Source organism: Dromaius novaehollandiae, chromosome 3 (assembly GCF_036370855.1).
Source record: "Dromaius novaehollandiae isolate bDroNov1 chromosome 3, bDroNov1.hap1, whole genome shotgun sequence".
In the NCBI taxonomy this organism is placed as follows: Eukaryota; Metazoa; Chordata; class Aves; order Casuariiformes; family Dromaiidae; genus Dromaius; species Dromaius novaehollandiae.
In genome coordinates, this window is record NC_088100.1 from 118,480,928 (window position 1) to 118,501,151 (window position 20,224).

At 42.4% G+C, this 20,224-nt stretch overlaps 1 protein-coding gene across 4 annotated transcripts in view; it reads left to right on the top strand.

Moving 5' to 3' along the window:
- CDC42BPA (CDC42 binding protein kinase alpha) overlaps positions 1–19,897 on the top strand; it is a 193,058-nt gene extending 173,161 nt beyond the window's left edge. For 3 of the 4 annotated variants that reach the window (XM_064509927.1, XM_026094724.2, XM_064509928.1), the window contains 4 exons: positions 1,029–1,146; positions 12,547–12,664; positions 13,623–13,780; positions 15,021–19,897. In XM_064509927.1, the coding sequence (XP_064365997.1) occupies positions 1,029–1,146; positions 12,547–12,664; positions 13,623–13,780; positions 15,021–15,152 (526 nt within the window). In that variant the 3' untranslated portion in view covers positions 15,153–19,897. Of the gene's footprint in view, positions 1–1,028; positions 1,147–5,273; positions 7,109–12,546; positions 12,665–13,622; positions 13,781–15,020 lie in introns of those variants that run through there. The other variant, XM_064509929.1, reaches the window with a different exon arrangement.
- The last annotated feature ends 327 nt before the right edge of the window (positions 19,898–20,224 follow it).

Consider the following 20,224-nt stretch of genomic DNA (forward strand, 5'->3'; position numbering starts at 1 on the left):
GTGCACCTATACTGTATATAAAGATCCATAATAAACATTTTACAAAAGGAGATTACATTGCTAATTATGCATATGGATTAATTACTTTCAGACTCTGGTTCTACTTTTCTTTCTTTAGGGCAATTCTACTCTCAGCAGTATTCCAAGGCATCTGCTTTGTTGATTTATATATTTCTTAACTACATAAACACTCTCTAAATCTCAGAAAACTCACCTGCAGAGGGCATTGAGCTGCAGGACGGATTTCCAATAGAAGTCTTTAGCACGTTGCAAATATCTTCCTAAATAAAAATAGGTCAGCACTACTTACAGGTTCACAAAGGATGCTTATTGACCACTTCCTGTCACTCACTAAAGATTACCTGCTACTGTGCTAAAATACACCTTGAAGAACTGAATGCTGCAGTTTTCCAGCTCCTGGTGCTGGTGGTTGGCTCTCTGCTTTCCTTTCTTTTTGACTCTTAAGTATAGTAACAGCTGTGTGCAGTGAAGTTAAGGTCCAAAGTTCTTGTCCTTGCATTTTCTGAGCTGCTTGTGGTTCTGTCTTTTAAATTTTTGTTTAATCTGAGTTCTGAAATGCATTCTTGCCATTTTGGAGAGCATTTATTGTAGTTCTGACCATAGACTGAGAGAAAGGTAGTGCAGGATTAATGCTGTTTTCACATTTTGTCCTTCATTTTCATCTCCACTTTGCAGTGCAACATCACAAATGAATTCCGCTTTTACTCATCTTACTGAGCTTTTTATCAGCTCAGAGTGGCTGTGTATTCCCTGAATATTAGTAATTATTGGGTGTGGGCTGTTAGCCTGCAATACTGCATTTTTCCATTCTGGCCCCCTACCCTCTCTTCAGGCTGGAGGTTTGTCCAGGTCAGTGCTGATAGCAAGGGTTTTCACTGTTAATATGGCTAAATAGTTAGATTATTAATTTCCATTTAGAAGTAACTGATAATCAGAACTGTACTTATTTTTTAAATGCCCATTCTCACCTTCAAGAAAACACCTAAATGAAATATTTTCTTTTTCAGGGAGATGCTACGAGATCCAGAAATGAGAAATAAGTTAATTTCTAACCCAACTAATTTTAACCACATAGCACATATGGGTCCAGGAGATGGTATACAGATTCTCAAAGACCTTCCAATGGTAAGTGAGAAAGTACATGGGAGAGTGACTGCAACAGATGCTCCAAATAGGAGAAAGGCAGACTAGTATTATTTTAAATGTTTATTCAGAGTGTTTGATGTATTTCATATCAGAAGCAGTGTAACCAGGGAAGTGGAGCTAAACATGCTCTACTTTATGTGATAAAATTTAAAAGGACAGTTTGACACTTCAGAAGGCATTTCTCCCCGCAATTCTTGTTTTTAAGGCGGTTTGGCTTCTCAGTGTTGATTATTGTTTATATAGCACATACGAAGGGACAAATTTTGGAGGATTTAGGCCTAGGTTCTTTGCAGGAATGGAGGGAGAAATTTCTCTCTCCGTAAACTGTATTGCTCAGTTCAGTTCCTTTCCTCCCTTCCTGTATTTAGCTCCAACTTGGCCCGTTTATAGCATCTTTTCCTCAGATAGTGGAACTGTAGCAGTTTTACAATGTGTAGGGCCCAAATTTAATCCCTGCCACAGACGTCATTTTTCGTTTTCTCTCCAGGTTAACTAGTCTCAGTGAAACAGAACCTCTTACATAAAAATTAAGCTTTTAAAGTGAAAAAAGAAAATGCAAAATAGGATAGCGCACACACATGTTCCTTTCCACAAAGCCTTATTTAGGAAATGTCACTTTTGAAGGTAGTGAAACTTTTGCTGAGCTATAGATCAGATAATGTTTTGCTCATAGGAGAGTGTTCATACTGTTTACCTGAAGCTACGCTGAAGATCTTGTTTGTGTGTTCTGTATCATGCTTTGAATTCATCCAAGTTGGCTTAGATGTTATTCAGAAGATGATAAATAAGACCGTAAGGAAGATCCCTAAAGAAAGCCAAAGAGATGATATGAATACCGCTGGAAGACATCGGTATATGTCATCCGTACAGTAGTGCTGTGGTCTAAAATGGTCATTACTATTACCTGTAGTCTGTGCAGAAAGCACTAAGTAGGAGGGTCTGTGAAAAATTGTCTCAGCAATTGAAAAATTCAAAGCTGCCATGCAGCTGCACTAGTTCAGGTGCTCAGGAGCATAACTTCTGGTCTCCAGATAGTCATTTGACCTCACTTTTGGTGCAAATGGTACTTTTGTGTTGCACTTTACCATGAAGTCTGTACTTTGTACGTGAGCCCTTTTGGCACTTTCTGCTCCTTGCAGAGGAGGGATATGCACAGGAAGGATTTCCTTTAAAAGTACTAGAGTAGTCTGAGACTCCTATCTATAACAAATACATTCAGTGAAATTGAGCAACAAAAAACATTGTGTGTGTGTGTATGTATGTGTGTTTAGACATGAATGAAGAAATAACCAACAGAAAGAGTAGGAAGGTTGTGGAAAAGCCAAGACAAACCTAAGGGAAGTTGGTGACGTTTATCTCACCTGCATGTCTGTATCTGTATGGCTAATGTTTAATGAGGAGTGATAATTTGCTTCAGGACAGGGTGCAGATCAGAACTTTTTTCACTTTTCTGTTTCTGGTGGGTTCTTTGAAATCTTCCTGGCTCTTCTAGAGCACGGAACATAATCTGCTGCTGCTAAAGGTAGGGCAAAACATCACATTTCACACCCTCAGTTGCTGAAGGCTCATGGGAACCGAAAGCTGCAAGGATTCTTAAGCCCCAAATCTGGCAAGTGTGAAATGAGGAATGATTTTATCTATAGAAGGGGATTTTCTAAACTTCAATCTGGATTAATATTTCTTAAGTTACGTCATCTCTGAATGGCTTTTAGCTTTAAATTTGTTCCAATTAAACGAGCTTTGTATTAGCTCGAAGGTTGTATTTGGAAGTAGGACTGGTATTTTGCTTCTTACCAGTCAGTATGATGTTTTGAAAGACATTCATGAGTCACTTTCTTCTTGTAAAATGTGTGAAAAGCCACTAGAAAATATAGTACAGAATTGATTTCTGGACTTGTTTCCCTACTGCAGTTTGTTTTTAAAGTTACTATTGAAAACGCATATTTGCAAGTAGTCATCAATCTTGATCCTGGGAGATATCCCTGCAGAAGGATTTTGATGTTTATTATTGGGTAGATTCTGCAGTATCATATTGCATTTGTAGTTCTAACTAAGCAGATACAGGAGAGTTACATCTGTCATGGGACTAGAGAGTATGTGAACTTGAAAGTTCAACCTGACATTAGGAAATAAATTTTCTGTTAAGAGTGCTTCTTCTGTCCAAGCAGGTTTTTCTTTTCCGACAGCTTCCTGTAAGGCGTTTGGCTGGGCTAGGTCTCCATTTCGTCTGCTCCAAACAGACCCCTTCATTACTCAGGCACAAAAGTAGAGGAAAAGGAGTTCTGCGTGATGATTCAAATGCGTATGATGCTATGCATTGAGTATAAGGTTTTATTTGAAATCTAGAATAACAGATAGGATGGGAATAGAGAGCACCCTGTGTCCAGGAGAATCAGTACACAAGGTAACAGATGCTCATCCAGTCCCCCGTACGGTTCATCCATATGACAGTTTCTCTTCAAAGACACATCTTTGCATTATTTCACTGGATTCTTACCTTATGCCAAAAGGTGAAAAGGGTTTGGTGCTTCTTAGCATAGCATGGTGATTCTGCAGCTGGGACATCTGCTTCATGTTCTTACATAGATCAGTGTGTTTCAACAAAAAATAACAAATTTATTTTTAAAGAAATATGGGAAAGATTGCAGCATTTTGCTTTGTGAATGCCTACATGTTTCTGTATTTAATGGGTACTACCCCTAGGGAGAACAAGTGATGCAAGGCTAAATGTTTTCTCAGTTGTTTTCATCCAACTTTTTTTGGAGCAGTATGTTCTCTTTTTATGAGATACTGGAATGCAGAAGGTGGATGAAAATAGTGGACTGGGCCTTTTTATTTGCAGTTTCCTCTTTCTCTGTTATTTGAGCAAGATCAGCTGTGGCTGGATCTACTAATATGGATTTGTCCATCCAGCACAAACTTTACCTAAAGTCAGTATAATGCTCTGCAAGCAGAAGGGTCCTTATTAATAGGTTCTAATAGAGAATTGATAGTTTAATCTTAGCATTGGATGACGTTGTCATAAAGTAACAGCCAACTCAGGTTACCTTTATCTATCTTCTGCCTCCATGGATGAACTTTGTAAAGCAAATGTCAATTTTTTTTCTCATATATGAGTGAGGAAAGCAAAACAAATCAGAACTTCTCTCTGCAGTCTCACTAACCTGCCCCTGCTGCCTTTTTCAGGGAAAATGCCAGACTGAACAACACGCAGAATTAGACCTGCTAACGAAGGCCTTTGTATAGCCAGGCTGCAATATGCTGGGAGGGCAGGAGGGGACAGAAGTTTGAGCTGCCTCAGCCCATGGCATTAGTTAGCTGGTGGATACAGAGCCAGCAGGAGTTTGCTTGCTGTTAGTCCACTACTGTTCTTAATGACGTCTTTTAAAAGATCAACTTTAGAGAGTTTTATTTTTGTTGTAAAAGTACAAGGTGAAAATCAGATAAATGGAGAGTTTTAAGTCTACTTGATACTTTATGTCCAAAACAGATGCCTACGTATGTGCAGCTTGTATATCTGCATGTGAATGCACTTGCTGATGTAGCTACGTAAGGGGGAAAGCTGCTTTTGCTATGCGTTCATTTCTAAGGTCTTGGTATGTACAGGCACGTGGCACAGACAGTTTAGACATCTGCTTTTAAAGAGTTGCTTCTGTTTAGGAAGTCATAATGTGAGATATGTTTCTGGTAATTTGCAGTCTACTAAGAGTGCCACATTGTTCCCTCTGTGAACCGACACCACTGACTTCAGTGGAGCCCCGTGTCAGCACAGAGATGAACATGCCCAAGACGCAGTGTGAGATTAGATTTAAGAGCGAAGATTTTTAAAGGTTATCCTGCAACTGCCGTAGGTTTGCAACCTTCCTTTCTTCACATCTAGCTGTTATATAGGGGTCTGGCTTTGACAAGCAGATGTGCGGGCTGCAACAAAGCAAAAGTCAGAAGTTCTGATCTGCTATTACCAGAGCTTGTGTGTTAATCAATACCTGTTTGCATTTTATGGATGTGGATACTGGATCGGGGTCGCTGTCTTGTTTTGTACAATTTAGAATCATTCCTGTTAGTATATCCCCAAATTTATTTGTTGACGTGTTTTTCTTCCCTAGCAGCCTGTCACCAATTAACTGGCCGTACAGTCTGGCCTCCCTTCTGCCCTCTTGTCCCTTGAAGCCACTTTATCGTGGACGCTCCTTTGTAGTGAAGATCTGAATTCTGGAACTGCACTTACTGCAGCACAGACCACCTCTCTGTGTACACCAGATGTACAGGATTGATTTTTGCTTTCATATTCTGCATGCTTAAGTATTTTACATACAAAAGCTAGTCTTGACTGCCATTATATTTGAACATTATGCTTCAGTTCGACTTCATTATACATGAACCATTATATTTTCATAATAGATTATCTGTGAAGCTTTGCTTGTTTCAAATGAGAAACTTTCAGAGTAAATGAATACTTATACATGTTTGGTATTATTTAAAGAAAGTGGGAACCCCACGCATGCATCTGATAGCAGAGTATGATCCATGGAGGACTGCTTTAAAAACGTTGCCATATCGTGGCTTTTTTGCACTCATGAATGCTGACTATGTGTTTTTATGGACTGCAGTTGGCCTACCCTCTGCTTTTTAGCTCGTGGTTTTAGACGTTCCCCTCTCCCCCTTATTGGCTTTCAGGAATTGGCCTTGCTGCAACTTCTCTGTTGTGGGCAGACAGCACATCAAAGTCTGCTTTTCTGTTCTGGACCATTATTGGAAAGGTGGCTTCTTGCACTGATATTTAGAGGCTGCTAAACTCACTAGTGACAACTTAACATATATTATGTCTTATATGCCATATGTGGTAACTGATGTTCTGGTTAACACGCAAAGCCTCATAATACCAGTGTGTTAAAAAAATGAGAAAGTGGGATTGTAGCAGCTGAGGGGAATGAAGAGAGCAGTGAGAATGATGCTTGATAACATGCATTGGGGTGTGACTTAATGTTCTTCCAAACTGCCAAACGTTTCACATACAAAACGTAGTGCCTTAGGTTTAGCAGAGGGGTAAGCTGAATTTTTCCCATAAGTTCTAATGTTTCTAATGTTACTCAGCTCGAGGGGAAGAGAGAAGGGTTAGAAATCAAAAAAGGTGTCTGATTTGCTGGGGGCCACTGGGCAAGCCATCACCACGTAGACTCACCTGCTGAAAACAGGCATGGCGCAGAGAGGGCGAGCGAGCCTTGGAGAGCTCTTCAGCTAAATCCCCAGGATTTAGGGGACTTTGAATTACAAGAGCACTTCTGTCAGCACATTCCACCAAGATCAATGAGAAATTGTTTCTCTTCAATTTGCAGGATTATTTTTCCCCTCTTTCTTCAGGTTGCACTTTGGGCATGCGTTGCTCAGTTGAATATTGAAAAACATTCGAATTTCCCCATACTTTTTGCACCTTATTCACTAAGGGCCTCGTTTTCTGCAGTGCAGAGAAGGCAGCGCAAAGCCTATTTGTCAGCAAAGCGCTGTAAGGCGTGAGTGAGGGTACAGAAGGACGTAGGCTTTGTGTTGTCCATCTGCAGCGGAGTAGATTTTGTCCCAGTTGTCTGACACTAACCAGTTCCCCTTCCCACCCGATCTGTGTCCCCGTCCTGCTGAAACTCTGTTCCCTCCCATTAGAAATACTCTGTGTTTGTTGTACGGGTGATACCTGATTTCAATGGAATCGCTAAAATGCATGAATAACAGACGGAAATCTCTTATGATCTTTGACTGTTGTGTATTCTCATCTTACCTCCTCCCCACGCCATCTCGCCTGTGTTCACCCGCCTCTGTCTGTGCTGTGTCTGTTGTAGATTGTAAGCTCCTCAAGGCAGGGCACTGATGCTTCTCAACTGTCTGTACAGCACCTTTTACAGCTGTGGTGCTCTTTGGAATACCAAATAATAATAAATATTAGAACCGATTCCCAATGAGTTAAAAGTTTTATTTGTTTTCAATGTTTTAGCAGCAGCGAGGGCGGCAGGCGCGTGGGCCGCCGCGTGAGGAAGCTGACGAGAGGCCGGGGGTGACAGTGCGAGGACGCGCGCAGCCCGGCTCGCTGGCAGCGCTGGGCTGCTCTCGCAGACCGCTCGTCCGCCTGACCATCCTTCATCGCTTTCTCTCTCCGTTGTCTTTGATAGCAGCGCTCCCCTTCCCAGTTCCCTCAGCATCACGCCAGTCCGATCTCCTCTCCGAGCAACTTTGAACACATCTACCACATGACCGTAAATTCGGCCGAAAAATTCCTCTCTTGCGATTCCATAAGCCCTGCACGCCCCCCGCCGCCGCGGCCCGTCCCCGGGCCTCCCGGCGCCCTGGCTCCGAGGGTATGAGCGGCCAAGTCAGGTGCTCACGCTACTAACCCGGTGTGGTTTTCCTTTTGCCTGGCTAACAACGCGGGAGAAACCCCCTCGCAAGCGATTCCCCTCGCCCCCACGCTTTCCTCTGTCCCAGACAGTTCTCTGCCATCAGCCCTGGTGTTTCCACACCTGTGGCATGTCAAGAAACAGATGTTTCAGGGCTTAAAAAACAGAAAGCATAAAATAATTGGGCTGGACCTCTTGCTATGAAAACAGCACTTTTAATCATCAGGAAGAGTGTGGATATTTTAAATGATGGGTTTTCTCTTCTTCAGTGCTCATCCTCCAGCAGCCTGTGGCAGGGGCAGGATGCTGTGTACCAAAGTGTATTAGGAAAAGCTCCTGTTTGTCTGCCTTGGGCCAGCTTTCAGTCTGTTTGTTTGTGAAATCACGTGGAGTGCAAGACCTTTACACAGTACCATACACAGATTGAGAGAGAGAGACCCAGGTTGTGCCCAGGCGGTTTCTAGGTTAGAATAAATGAAGGTAGAACTTGTATGAGTGAGAAGAACAAGAGGTAAAGGCAATGGGAGCTTGATGATGTAGATCCTCTTAATCCCGGTGTTTTTAAACAGAGACTGAGGTAAGACACTGTACTGTAGATATCCTTCCAGTTGGGATGCAAAATTTGGGTGCTGGAGGTGGTCTTTTCTTCTTCCTTGTATTTGTATAGCACTGACTACACTGTGCATCCTGGGCTGAATACACAGGGGTTGCTAGGCCTTACGGTAATGCAAGTCATACTAAACAGGCACAGAAATACCTGCTAGTGCATTATAACTGTGTACTGTGCTGTGGCCTGCAGTCCTGCTTTGGACGGATTTGCAGAAAAATCAGGAATAATCTGTAGGAAGACATATGTAACGGTGATGGTCCCTCAGGGTTTGTGTGGGTTGAGCTGTCCCTATTGCCATAAGGGAAAGACCGCTGTTGGTTTCAGTGGCGTTTGGATACCCTTCAGACATCTGGCAAACCTTCACTGCTAGACTGCTTTGAGTGCCTTTTTGCTGTGCTCCTAGATCCCTGCCACCAGAAAGGGGTTTGGATACATACCTGCATACAACGTGAGGGAGAATTTAAACATGCAGGAGGAAAAATTACTGCCCTCTCCGTCAGGCTCCAAAACAAATTTGCATAGCTAAGCTTTGGGGAACGAGTGCCCATGCATGGTCACATATCCCTGTCATGAAATCCCAAATGTCACAACCATTAATATCCAAAAATGAAGTTGCAGCATTTTGGGAAACATGCCCCATGATGCCGTGTCTGCATCCAATCTGGATTTTCTGGTAGGAAGAGAGGTGCAAATACACAGAAGTAATGCTCTATTGAAACGCAGAAAAAGTCTCATCAAGTAGAGCTAGAGCTTGTTTCTGCGTAGAGGGCCATTTTAAGGGCACTAAAGCTGTATTTCATCTGGTTTTTAACAGCTTCTTTTTTAAAATCCAACTTTACTACAGAATTTTCTATGTTAAATATCCAGTGATTTATTGCAGAAACGGGGCAGGCTGCATACCCACCCACCACCTTTCCTTGCTCGTGTGAGCAGTTTCCCTGAAGCCCATAAGGATTGGCCCCAGCTTGTTTCAGACAGTAGCGATACCAGGTCTTCATGCAGGAGCATCCTTCATCCTAATGCTGCAGCGGCACCAAAACACCGTTTCCAGTAGCATGAACACGAGGGAACTGGGCAGCTTCAGAGGCGAGATGGGCCTGTGAGCTCCTCACGGCGCAAGAGGTTTAGGCTTGTACGAAAGGAAGCATTTGTCTCCTTCCTGGCCTGAGGGATAAGAGGCTGTGAGCTGTCCGTGGAAGGGAGAGCAGGGCTGTGGGTTTGGGGGTTGCGTCCGTCCGTCCCCCCGTTGTGTTTGGGGGTGTCAGTGCAAGAAAGCTAGCCCTGCTCCGGGAAGAGGCCAGGCCTGGTACCCCAGTTACAGATGGGGTATCAGAACCAGAACAGCCTGCAGTCAGTAGGGGAGTTGCAAAATAAACCTTTAAAGTAGGCTTTAATATCTTGTCGTATTAGTTCACGGAAGAATCAAAAGCTTGGGTTTACATTTAGTGAATAGAGCACTATTTGAGGGAAAAAAAGTGTGATGGACAGAGAAACATATGCAAACCATTTCCCCTGGGTGATGTAGCTGTTCAGCGAGGCCCTGGGTGCCCTGCCCTGCGGGTCTGGCCCGGGGGCCGGGGCCCGGGCGCTGGGCAGGGTATGGCTGCGCAGAGCAGCGGGGCCCTGAGCACCGCTGCAGTCGCACCAATGCAGGCTGCCGTTCCCCAGCGGCCCGGTGCTCCCGCTGGGAGTGGGGATGCGCTGAGCGAGTTTGGGGCTTTGGCCCTATTTCACGGTAATTAACTTAGAGCAGCAGCAGCAGCTTCTCTGCTGCTGGTATTTTCTCTTCCAAGATATTTTCTCTCACCTTTCTCTGTTTGGTTCAGCAGTCGGAGTGAATTTTACCTGCTTGGATTTGAATTGTTGCTCTAAATGAGGGGGTTTTGCCTCTTTTAATAAGTAAATAAAGGCCAGGATTCATACTTTTTTATTTTGTTTTTAACTTGCTGCATTTTGCTGCTTTGTAACTACCGCTGTAACCACCACTTAATTTTCTGTGGATTCCCTTTCTGCCTCATGTGCATATCACTTCTGGGGTTTTTGCTCCAAAATGCCAGGGTCCCTGGCATGTGCTTATTTTATTTTTAGAACAAAGAGCAGTGAAAGATTTGCTTTGTGGGGGAACTGTATACAAGGAATTACATGGACTTTGCAAACTGAGATCGTGAAAAATAATTGTCATCAGACTACACTGATAAAATAAATGAGTCTTTTATGCGCCAGTTCCCTCCTTCACCTAATGCCTGTGTGTTCCCTGCTCAGGCACTGTTAAGGAGGTTACTCACCTTATCGTTAAACATAATGGTCCTTTTTGCTAAAAGAAACATTGTAGGTTTATACAGCATTCCTTGCAATTCTGCTGTACTAAGGGCAGGACACACATTTGCATGGGGCTGCACTTAGCTTTCCTTTATGTTTCCCGAAACACAACAATAGCCTGTTCCCTAGGCCATTGTTCCCTTCCTGTGTTGTCTGGGGAGCCTCTATTGTTTATGCACAGTATGTAAGGATGCTTACGTTGTCATCTGCATCTCAAATTGCTTATTGAGTGGTGAAGGACACAAGCAGAATTTAATATTTTGTGTTACAAAGTAGATTATTCACATTAAAAAAGCAAGCAAGACAGAGCAGTATAATCTCAAAAGTGATTTAAAATAGACTTTTTAAAGCCTTCAGGTATAAATCCTAGTTGAGAATAGTGCAGCAATGGGTTGGGGAGAATTAAATAGGGCTTTTTCATTGATAAGGTCTCTGATTCTCTTACATTGGTATTTGAGAGAGATCTGAGAACAGGAGGAGGAATTACAATTCTTACTTATTGTTTGCATATTAAAAATTTGCCATTTCTAGCCCACTGGGAGAATAAGAAGCTCTCTAAGAGTAAAGAGTTTCTAAGGGTCATTGAAATATTGGGTTGACAGCAGGCTGGTAACAGTTGTGAGCAAGTGTTGTGCAGCTCTCCACTTTCTCTGGAAATGGTCCTAACACACTGGTACAGAGGGGCTGGAGGATTTCTCCAGATCTAAGAATGTAGTTAAATGATTTAGTTGAACAAAATTTGGGCCATATTGAACTGCTTATTTTTCAGGCCTAGGGTATTGGGATATTGCAGAGACTGGTGCATCTGAGGGTTTCTCTGAGAATACCTTGGGGAGGGCAGGAATCTTTATTGTGTTTTGAAATTTCAGTATCAAAATTGAAAACTTTCTTTGACATTTGGCTACTTTATCTGAGAGTGACAATGGGAAAATAATGAAATATAAATAGGAAGAAGTTGACAGTTATTGCAAGTGTTTTGTAAAGAGGAAATCAAGTAATGCTCAGAGCTACCTGCAGTTCTTTTCATCTTCTGCATCTGTAAAGATTCTGGAAACCTAATTCTAGTTAGTGCTAACGACTTAATATTGCAAATCATGTTAGGAGTAGGATAAATGCATTTGCATGTTTAGCCAGAGATCAAACAATAGGCAGAGGCATTAGAAAGTCCTTCTAAGTGTTGCGAAGAAGCCAGTCTGTATACAGAGAGATGGGCTAAATAAGCCGAGACCCCTTTTCCCATAGATATAGCTGTAAGCTTGCAGAAGCAGAAATAAAATCTCCCAGAACTTATTTCAAAGTATTGTCTTTCCGTCTTTTAAACATAACTCATATGTCAAGAACTGCCATAACCAGGTAGACGAATTCGGCTTTATCTCTCCCCTCAGTAAAGGACCCCTTCAGTCCCGTAAATTACCAATTTAGAAAATCACCCTGAAGCTGTCAGGATGCCAAACAAGAGCAATGCAGAACTGAAATACCTAGAGAAACCAGCGGTGTGTGTTCTGCACCTCCTGTCTGAGCAGGCTGAGAACAGAGGCTGACTCTCGTTTTGGCTCTACTGATGTAGGTCTGGGTAATGCTTTTAATACCTTTGGAATTACATAAGTAATTGAAACACAGCTCAGTCCGGTGTGTGCACATAAGTCTGCAGGCATTAGGGATTGACATGGTTATTGTATAAAGTTATACATGCACCAGAGAGAGAAGTTTTAATGAAATACTTACCTGGAAGCATGTGCCCAGAAAGAATGTGTTACATGGTGTATCTTCAGTATATCTATAACAACCTAATTAGGTTTGCAAACCATCCTCTCAAGGAAATTTTTCACTTATTAGAAAAATTCTTTCAGTTGTCTGCATATGTCCATGTAATTCAGCACTTCACTATCACATTGCGTGTGCTTCCAGTCTCTGCACTAAATTGCAGAATATTATTTTGCAAATTCTGCTGACTTGCTGCTCAGATAATTCAGCTGTGGTCAGGCTGGGGTTTCCATGTAATTTGGAGCCTTCCTTCATAACATGCAGTCAGTAAGTAAGCACATTTTGTGTGTGTCTGCCTTGCAGAATCTCCGGCCTCAGGAAAGTCGGACCGTGTTCAGTGGCTCTGTCAGCATCCCGTCAATCACGAAATCCCGCACGGAACCAGGACGATCGATGAGTGCGAGCAGCGGCTTGGCAGCAAGTAAGTGAACAGATCTGTGTTGCTTTGGGCTCTGCACACAAGCATTTTAGGCAAGGGCTACCTGTGTTTGCCTCTATCCATACTGTCACTTGGCAGGATTTTCGGAAGTGATCAGGACTGGCTATTCCCCTTGAGGGCAAGGGCAGTGTTTTAATCTTGCTTTCAAAGGAACATACAAATTAACAGCTAGCCCCTTTGAAAAGGGAGATTAGAAATGATATTCTTGCCACTGGGACTACTTAGTTGCTGCTTCCATATTTTAAGTCAGTGTTCACACTGACTGCAAGTTGTTCACAAGCTCTGTGGTTATTAACTTTGTTACTGAACTACGTGGAGCTTGACGTGGATGCCTCTCTTGCTGCTAGCGCAAAGAGAAAGCAATAGCAATCTGGCTGCTGGTATGAAAGAGCTGCCTTGGAAACTCTTTTGCTAGTGCTGCCATCCTGGCTGTATTCAAGAGTCAGCACGTGAAGCGGGCAAGTGACCACATAACGTGAAAACAGAGGCAAGACTGGTGTCCCAACTTTTCTAGGCCTTTCGCCTTCCCTGGGCACACGCTGCGCTGGCTGCACACAGCCAGCAGTGTGTGGAAAGCCTGTGGATCTGTTGTAGTCCGTATGCACTGATATGACCTGCCCCCACCATGGAAAAGAGGCCGCTGGAAGTAGGCTGCCCATACAGCAGTTCCTGCAACCAACTGTTGTCTGTTGTCAGGGACGTAGTGACTTGTCTGTACTGTGTAAAGCGTGTTAATCCTGACGTGCCGGGGAGGGGCCGGAGAATCTCTAGGAAAAGCAGCACCTGGGAGCAGACAAGATAAAAGCCCACATAGCCTGCAAGCCATAAATGGAGCATCTTGGGACATGCTGGAGGAACTAACCAGAGAAACAGCTAACAAATTTCTAGTACCTTGCATGGGGGTGCCTGAGACACAATTTAATTCCTCTGCGCATTTTAGGATCGTCTGCACAAAACGGCAGTGCTTTGCGGAGGGAATTTTCAGGAGGTAGCTATGGAGCAAAGCGCCAGCCTATGGCATCGCCATCAGATGGTTCCTTATCCTCTGGTGGTCTGGACCAAGGCAGTGATGCACCAACAAGGGACTACGAGCGAGAGGTGAGTGACAGGAAAAAGGAGAAAACCTAAGTATGTTGATAAAGATGAGGAAATTAAATTCTGTGGTGGACTTTGCTGGTATAACTCCCAGATTGGCTACAAGTTTGGGAATCACTATGGAAAATGAAAACTTGTATTTCCAGTATTTCACGCTTTCTTGACAAAAGACTTTGGTCAAACTGTGTCAACTCTGGCCGTGGTATTTAATGTGCAGGAAGTGTACTCTGTGCTCCTTACCTAGAGACCCATGGGCAGTGAGGCTCCCAAAAATATGGCCCAGTAGAGTGACACCTTGATAGTGACCTATCACAGCTCAAAGTGACGCTATTCCTTCTCCCCTTTATTTGCAAAGACTCTTAAGCTGTGTTAGCAACCGTTTCACAGTAGAGACATACTGTTATAGCACTGAGTGCCTGAAGTTAACAACATGATTTAAGAATTATCATATAATAATTTCACTTAGAACAGGAACTGTTCAGAAGTTGATCATGTATATTCTTTGCAAAACAAATCTACCACTGTGACAGGAATACAGTCCCACCACATGCACTCAGCCTGCTGCTGAGCTGAGTCCTTCCAACCAAGAATGTTTTACGTAGGAGAGTTCAATCTGATGTTGGCCAGCAAAACTGCCCCAGCCTATTTTCCTACCAAGGAATGAGAGGATTTAGAAATCACAAGGGCTTTTTATGGTACAGAATATATTCTTCTGGTTGAAGCTGGAAGGCAAGTGTCAGCCCAACCTCAGGCTCAGGCATAGATACATTCTACTTAACGCTAGAAGATCTAACTAGAATAACTTAATTAAGATGTTTTGAATTAATGTCCTTGAAGTGACATACAAGAGGTAGCTGTGATGAAGCCCATACCATAAAGATTCCTCAGTTTAGTGGAAGAGCATCTCTGATCATAGTCTGGGAAAAGGCAGGAGCTGTTGCTGCTTCACAAACAACCTGAAGTTGCACACTCTGTTGACCAAGAAGCGCTCAGTAACATGCAGATTGCAAGAACCCCAAAGGTTGCTGTATGCCTATATCAGCATCAGTTCTGCCAGCTGTAAATGGAGGGACTTGACAGCTTACTCTAATTCTCCCCTCACCAAGACATTCTGAGCAAAGAAAATTCCTCAGTATTTTTGGACACTAAGTGCTGTTGTTCAGACACCCTTGGTCTCTCTCAAACTAACTTGCGTATGCTATCCAGTTACTTACTGGTGTTGCTCTGTGTTTTTGGGCTGCAGGACTCTGACTCTCCAAGACACTCTACTGCGTCGAACAGTTCCAACCTCAGCAGCCCTCCCAGCCCGGTGTCGCCTCACAAGACCAAGAGCCTCTCCTTGGAGAGCTCTGACCACGTGAGTTGGGACTCATGAACTGCTTCAGCATTCAGATTTGACATCACAGCAGCTTAATGTCCCCATGGCTGTCCCCTTCACTTGTTCCAGCTCTCACCTTCATCATCCTAACCCTCCCCATTCCCTGTCCGAAAGTGATCCGGGAGTGGGGTAGAGAGGAAGGTAAAAGCTGGTCATCTTCAGCACCATTCAGCACTGCCTCACCCTCCCTTCCCTGGATTTAACAGCAGCAAATGAGCAAAGCTAGGGTGCTGGTAAATATCAGATGCTGTAGATTTGTATTAGTATTGGTTTCATTTTTGTGATTACAGCTGCTTTCATTTTTAAAGATATATTTATCCCACCCCCCTCCCAAAAAAGTAGCTTAAATAGACCAGACCAGTGTCAACAAGAGAAAATTCAGAGGGATTTTGTTTTCATACAATAGCTCATTGTACTGTACAAAAGTAGCACAGAGACCCCTTCCCCTGCGTGGGGAACAATCAGTATGTCAGAGGCACATAAAAGCTTTCAGCCACCACCTTTGAATGTCAATCTGATTGTCGCCAGCAAATCCTTATTGATTAAAATGATGCATATTTTACTACAGTACAGAGTTTAAATAAATACGCAGATGTTAGAGTTAAATACGTATGTATATATTCAAAGAAAAAGCATTGTGTATGCAGCAGAAGATGGATGCTTATTTAAGAGAGCCTTTAATTTAAGATTTGTGTTGTCCCTGTTTTCATGCTCAGTAATATACAGACTTGGAGGCCTGGCCTAAAACCTTTCGCAGGACAGATGTTCCTTTTGCGTAGCACTCGCTGCACTGCCAGGAGGTGTCCTCCCAGTGCAGTCGCAATGTTTCTTTACTTCTGGTAGTAGCATAAGTGAAGCTATAATCCCTACTTTCCTGTTAACCCCCATCCTTTGTAAAAAATGACTGATTGGAAAGCAACCCCCTGCCCTGACAATCAAGGGCACCCTTCAGCCAGGTGGTTGCCCTTGTGTGCTAGCTGTGCAGCTGAGGAACCTTAGGGCATGCTACAGTAGAGGTCCTTAAGGCAGCAAGGGAGTTTAATGCAGCAGGATTCAGCAGGAATACTGTTTCCCTGGGTCAGCGTCTGACCAGGTTTTACTAGAAGGGAGCAGTCTTCCGCATCTCCTTGACCATTCCTAACCAGAACACTACTGTTGTTACCAAATGCTAGTTTATAATATACATCAGCCAAATGAGTGCCCTTAGCCTGAAGCTAGCCGTTGTTGGCTGTGCTGTCACTGTAGCAATGATGAACCTTGAAGACTGACCTCATACTGTTCACACTGTGGTAGTCGAAGATGTCTAGTCACCCACAACTGCCATGCTGGCAAGGTTGGTTTTCCCTTCTCCCTCCCCACCCCAGCTGTGGGTTTGCACGATTTACAGTTGTTTCTATATGCTCTCCTGCTATTTGGTTCCAAGAGCAGGGCAGGTTCAACGGCAGAAAGAATTGTGGTGGAAGACAGGGCCCACTGAAGTTGCAAAAAAAAATAATAATAAAAAGCTGAAGCTGGTCATGCAATCAACCAAATAAGATGGGAGACTGGTGCACAAATGGATGGTAAGAGGAAGAAGTCTCTTCTCTTTGGTTAGTAAGACAGATGTTTTTCATTTGGGGAGTATGTTCAAATGAGCCTCTCTTCTTAGTAGTATTGTTGCTGGCTTTATACTATGACCATACTCGAACACATAAGGGCTCTTTGTACTTAAAATACTGGTTTCATGGGGTTTGGAGACTTCTTATGCCTCTTATTGAACCATTCCCCATTCTTGCAGTTAGCAGTTTATAGTGTGTTTCACCCACATAGAGATGCTTGGAGTTTTCCAGTTTCTGTCTTCCCTAGTGGAAGTTGTAGGTAAGTTCAAACTATGTACAATAATTTCCAGGTATGGTCTAAATGGGAACTAGGGCATGAGACACACAGATCATTGCCATTACTATTTAATCATGCTGGATCTCCTAGATAAGATGTCGTCTAGTTCACTCTGCATCAAGAGGCTTATCCAAGGCTAAGCTCATTCAGTGTTGTTTTGAGACAGAACCTCAAGAACTTTTTACAAACCGTCATATCAAAATCCTGTCTGTCTGTCTGTCTGTCTGTCTCTCTCTCTCTCTCTCTCTCTCCAGTCTGAATTTTTCAGAGTAGTAAATTGGCAGGGTTTTTTGTTGTTACTTCAAAGCTACTATTTTTTGCAAGCTTGGCATTTAATATTAAAGCTATAGCAAACAGCCAAGCACTTGAAATTAATTCCTATCAGAATGGTTTTTCATCTTTCCGAGGGACAGACAGGCAGGGCATTATTGGCATTATTAAAATTCCACATCAGCTTCTTCTTAAAAGCTGCATTTTGCTTCAGGTATAGCCACTTCTTTTTCCCCACAAAGTCTCTCCTTTTGGTAAAGCATGTCTACACACTTTTCAAAGCCTTTGCAGACTAGTTTTGTATTTAGTGTATGTTGTATTTAAACATTAATCTTACTTTGCTGTTGAGAGAGGGCATTTAGACTGCAGTCATGGAAGATAGAGCAGCCTGCGTGACCGTCCCCTTAGAGAGGATCACAGCATACGGAACCTTTGGGGGGATTTTTGCAATTGAGCTAATGCTCTATCTGAAAATGGAACCCAAAGACCCATGACAGAGCAAACTTAATTTAAATGAGTAAACCAGAGTGTTTACTCCATTATGGTGCCTGCAATCTGTTGATAGCAAACTGAAGTTTTCAGGCAGAGCATGGATCAGCTGCATTACAAAGCTAATCTCCACCCCATGAGAGCTCCACAGGCCATTGCTGTTTGTACACCACAATTTCTAAGTCTTGGCAGTCCCCCTTTAGGGATTACTATATTTAATCATTAGTTTGGTACTGTGCATTTTTATACACATCTGTTAAAAAGAGAAACAGCAACTGTTCTCTCAGTTGAAAAGCAAATGACCACATCACTTATTTGAAAGGGAGAAAGTTGTCCTAGGGCTTGAATAGTTTTATATATTTGGGGACCATTTGATTATACACTCAATTTTAAACCACACTCATCCTTTTGTTGGTATGAACACTGAAAACAATATGCATACTGCAACTGAGCTTTTTAAGTAGGCATTGGCTAGGAAAAGTAACTTGGTCATTTGAACTGTAAGACTCTTGACTGGTATCTCAAAGACAGTTGTCTCTTAAGGTTTTATGTTTGCTACTTTGTACTGTAGCATTGCTTCAACTTCACAGTTAGAGGGCTGCAATTTGTCCAGGGAGCTAAAAATCTCCCCTTGAATTTCAACTGTAGCACATGTTGTCTGTACACAATATATATCTAGCTATGATTTTTTTCCTTTTGGCTGAGACTGAAGGTGTTTTACATTTATGACTGCTTTAAATGTATGGATTGTTGGGTTTTTGCATTTTTTTTTTTTTTTTTTCTTCATGGCAACAAAGGATCCAAACAAATTCAGGCAGCTACTAAGGACTCCAGGTCATAGAATGAAAAAGGTTTGATAGTTTCCCCCTCCACACACACGCACAGACATGGCTGCTTTCCATATTTCATAAACCCAAAAGCAGGGTTAGAGTACTCTTTCTGTGTTGCATTTTACCTGTAGAAGACAGCTGGTGGTTTCAAAAAGCATTCCTGTCACTGTTGAGGTAGCTTCCTCTTTCCTCTCATTTCAAAACCAAGTCAGGCATGTTACCTCTTCAGTTAGATTCTGATAAAATCACAACCCAAGTGTGTTGAACTCTCAGGTATACAGTAGAAGGAAGTTAAGGGTCTTGCCCTACCAAGAAAGCCCAAAAAGCATAAGGTATTTGTAAGAATACAGTTTAACCACAACTAACTGGTTCAGTGTCAGTCCTTCACCACAGACCACTCGAGTATTAGTAAAAAAAAAAAAAAAAGATTCTGACAATGCCTTGTCTTATACAGCCAAACAGGGGCTGACAAGACAAACCCATACATGGGTGGATGAAATTTTTCCCATTTTGTGCATGCTGTTTAATTTTAAATTAATCCATTAAGGGTGAAATCCACCACAGTGCAAGTACCTGCCCTTCAAGTCTGGCACATGTCACTTCTGTTAGCTTTTCACATAGGAGTCTGTTCCATGGAGGAAACGAGAGAATTTTCTGCACTAACATGAATTACACCCTGTCGAGTGCTTTTGGTGTTCATACTACATTTGATAAAGACCCCCAGAAACAGCTGTACTACAGACTTTCCAATCTAACTTTAAACTCAGATTGGTCCTTCTTTCCAGCCACAGCTTAATACAACCTTTTTTCATTTTGCATAAGAAACAGTCTCATCCACAGGGAAGAAATCCACAAACAAACCAGTGTTGGTATTTCAGAGCAATTATACCTGCCTTTTTATGTATGACAGTTTCATATCATTTATTTTTAAAATATTTTTTTTAGGTTTTTCATTGTAATATTATTGTACAGTTTTGCATGGCATAGATGTAATCACTTTTTTGTTTTAGAGTATAAAAGCTGACAAGTGTGCGTGTGGGGGAAAGATTCTGCTTTTTGCCTCTTCTCACTATTTTGTTTAATGCCCTCAATGTTGTAGGGGACATTGTAAGAGATTCTCTGCTACAGAACAATGATGTAGATTCTTTTGCACAGAAATATTTAAGGTGGAGAAGTCAACAATGTAATAAATGACTTGCCACCAATATTTTATGTTGGTAACACACTTAATATTAACCTACTTTGATGTACTGCAATAAAACAGGGAACTGTTAGAAATGCAGATGTTTTTGTCTTTTTTTCCCCTACCTCCCCCTGTTAAGATTTGAGGAGGAAAGGGAAGGAAGAATAGCTATGTTCTTGAGGAAGATAAATCCAGCATATTATAATACATCTGCACAGGTATACAATGGGAAGAAAAGCAGTATGTGTACAATTCTGTTTAGCACCAACACCCTTCAGAAAAATTTACCCAGCACCTTTTTGAAAAATTCAATAGAAGTCAAGCCACCATATACTTCTATATGTTGAATTGCATCAACCACAGTTCTGCTGATCATCTTCTTAGGTCATCTGCTTTTTGGGTCACTCCTTATCATTCCCTTT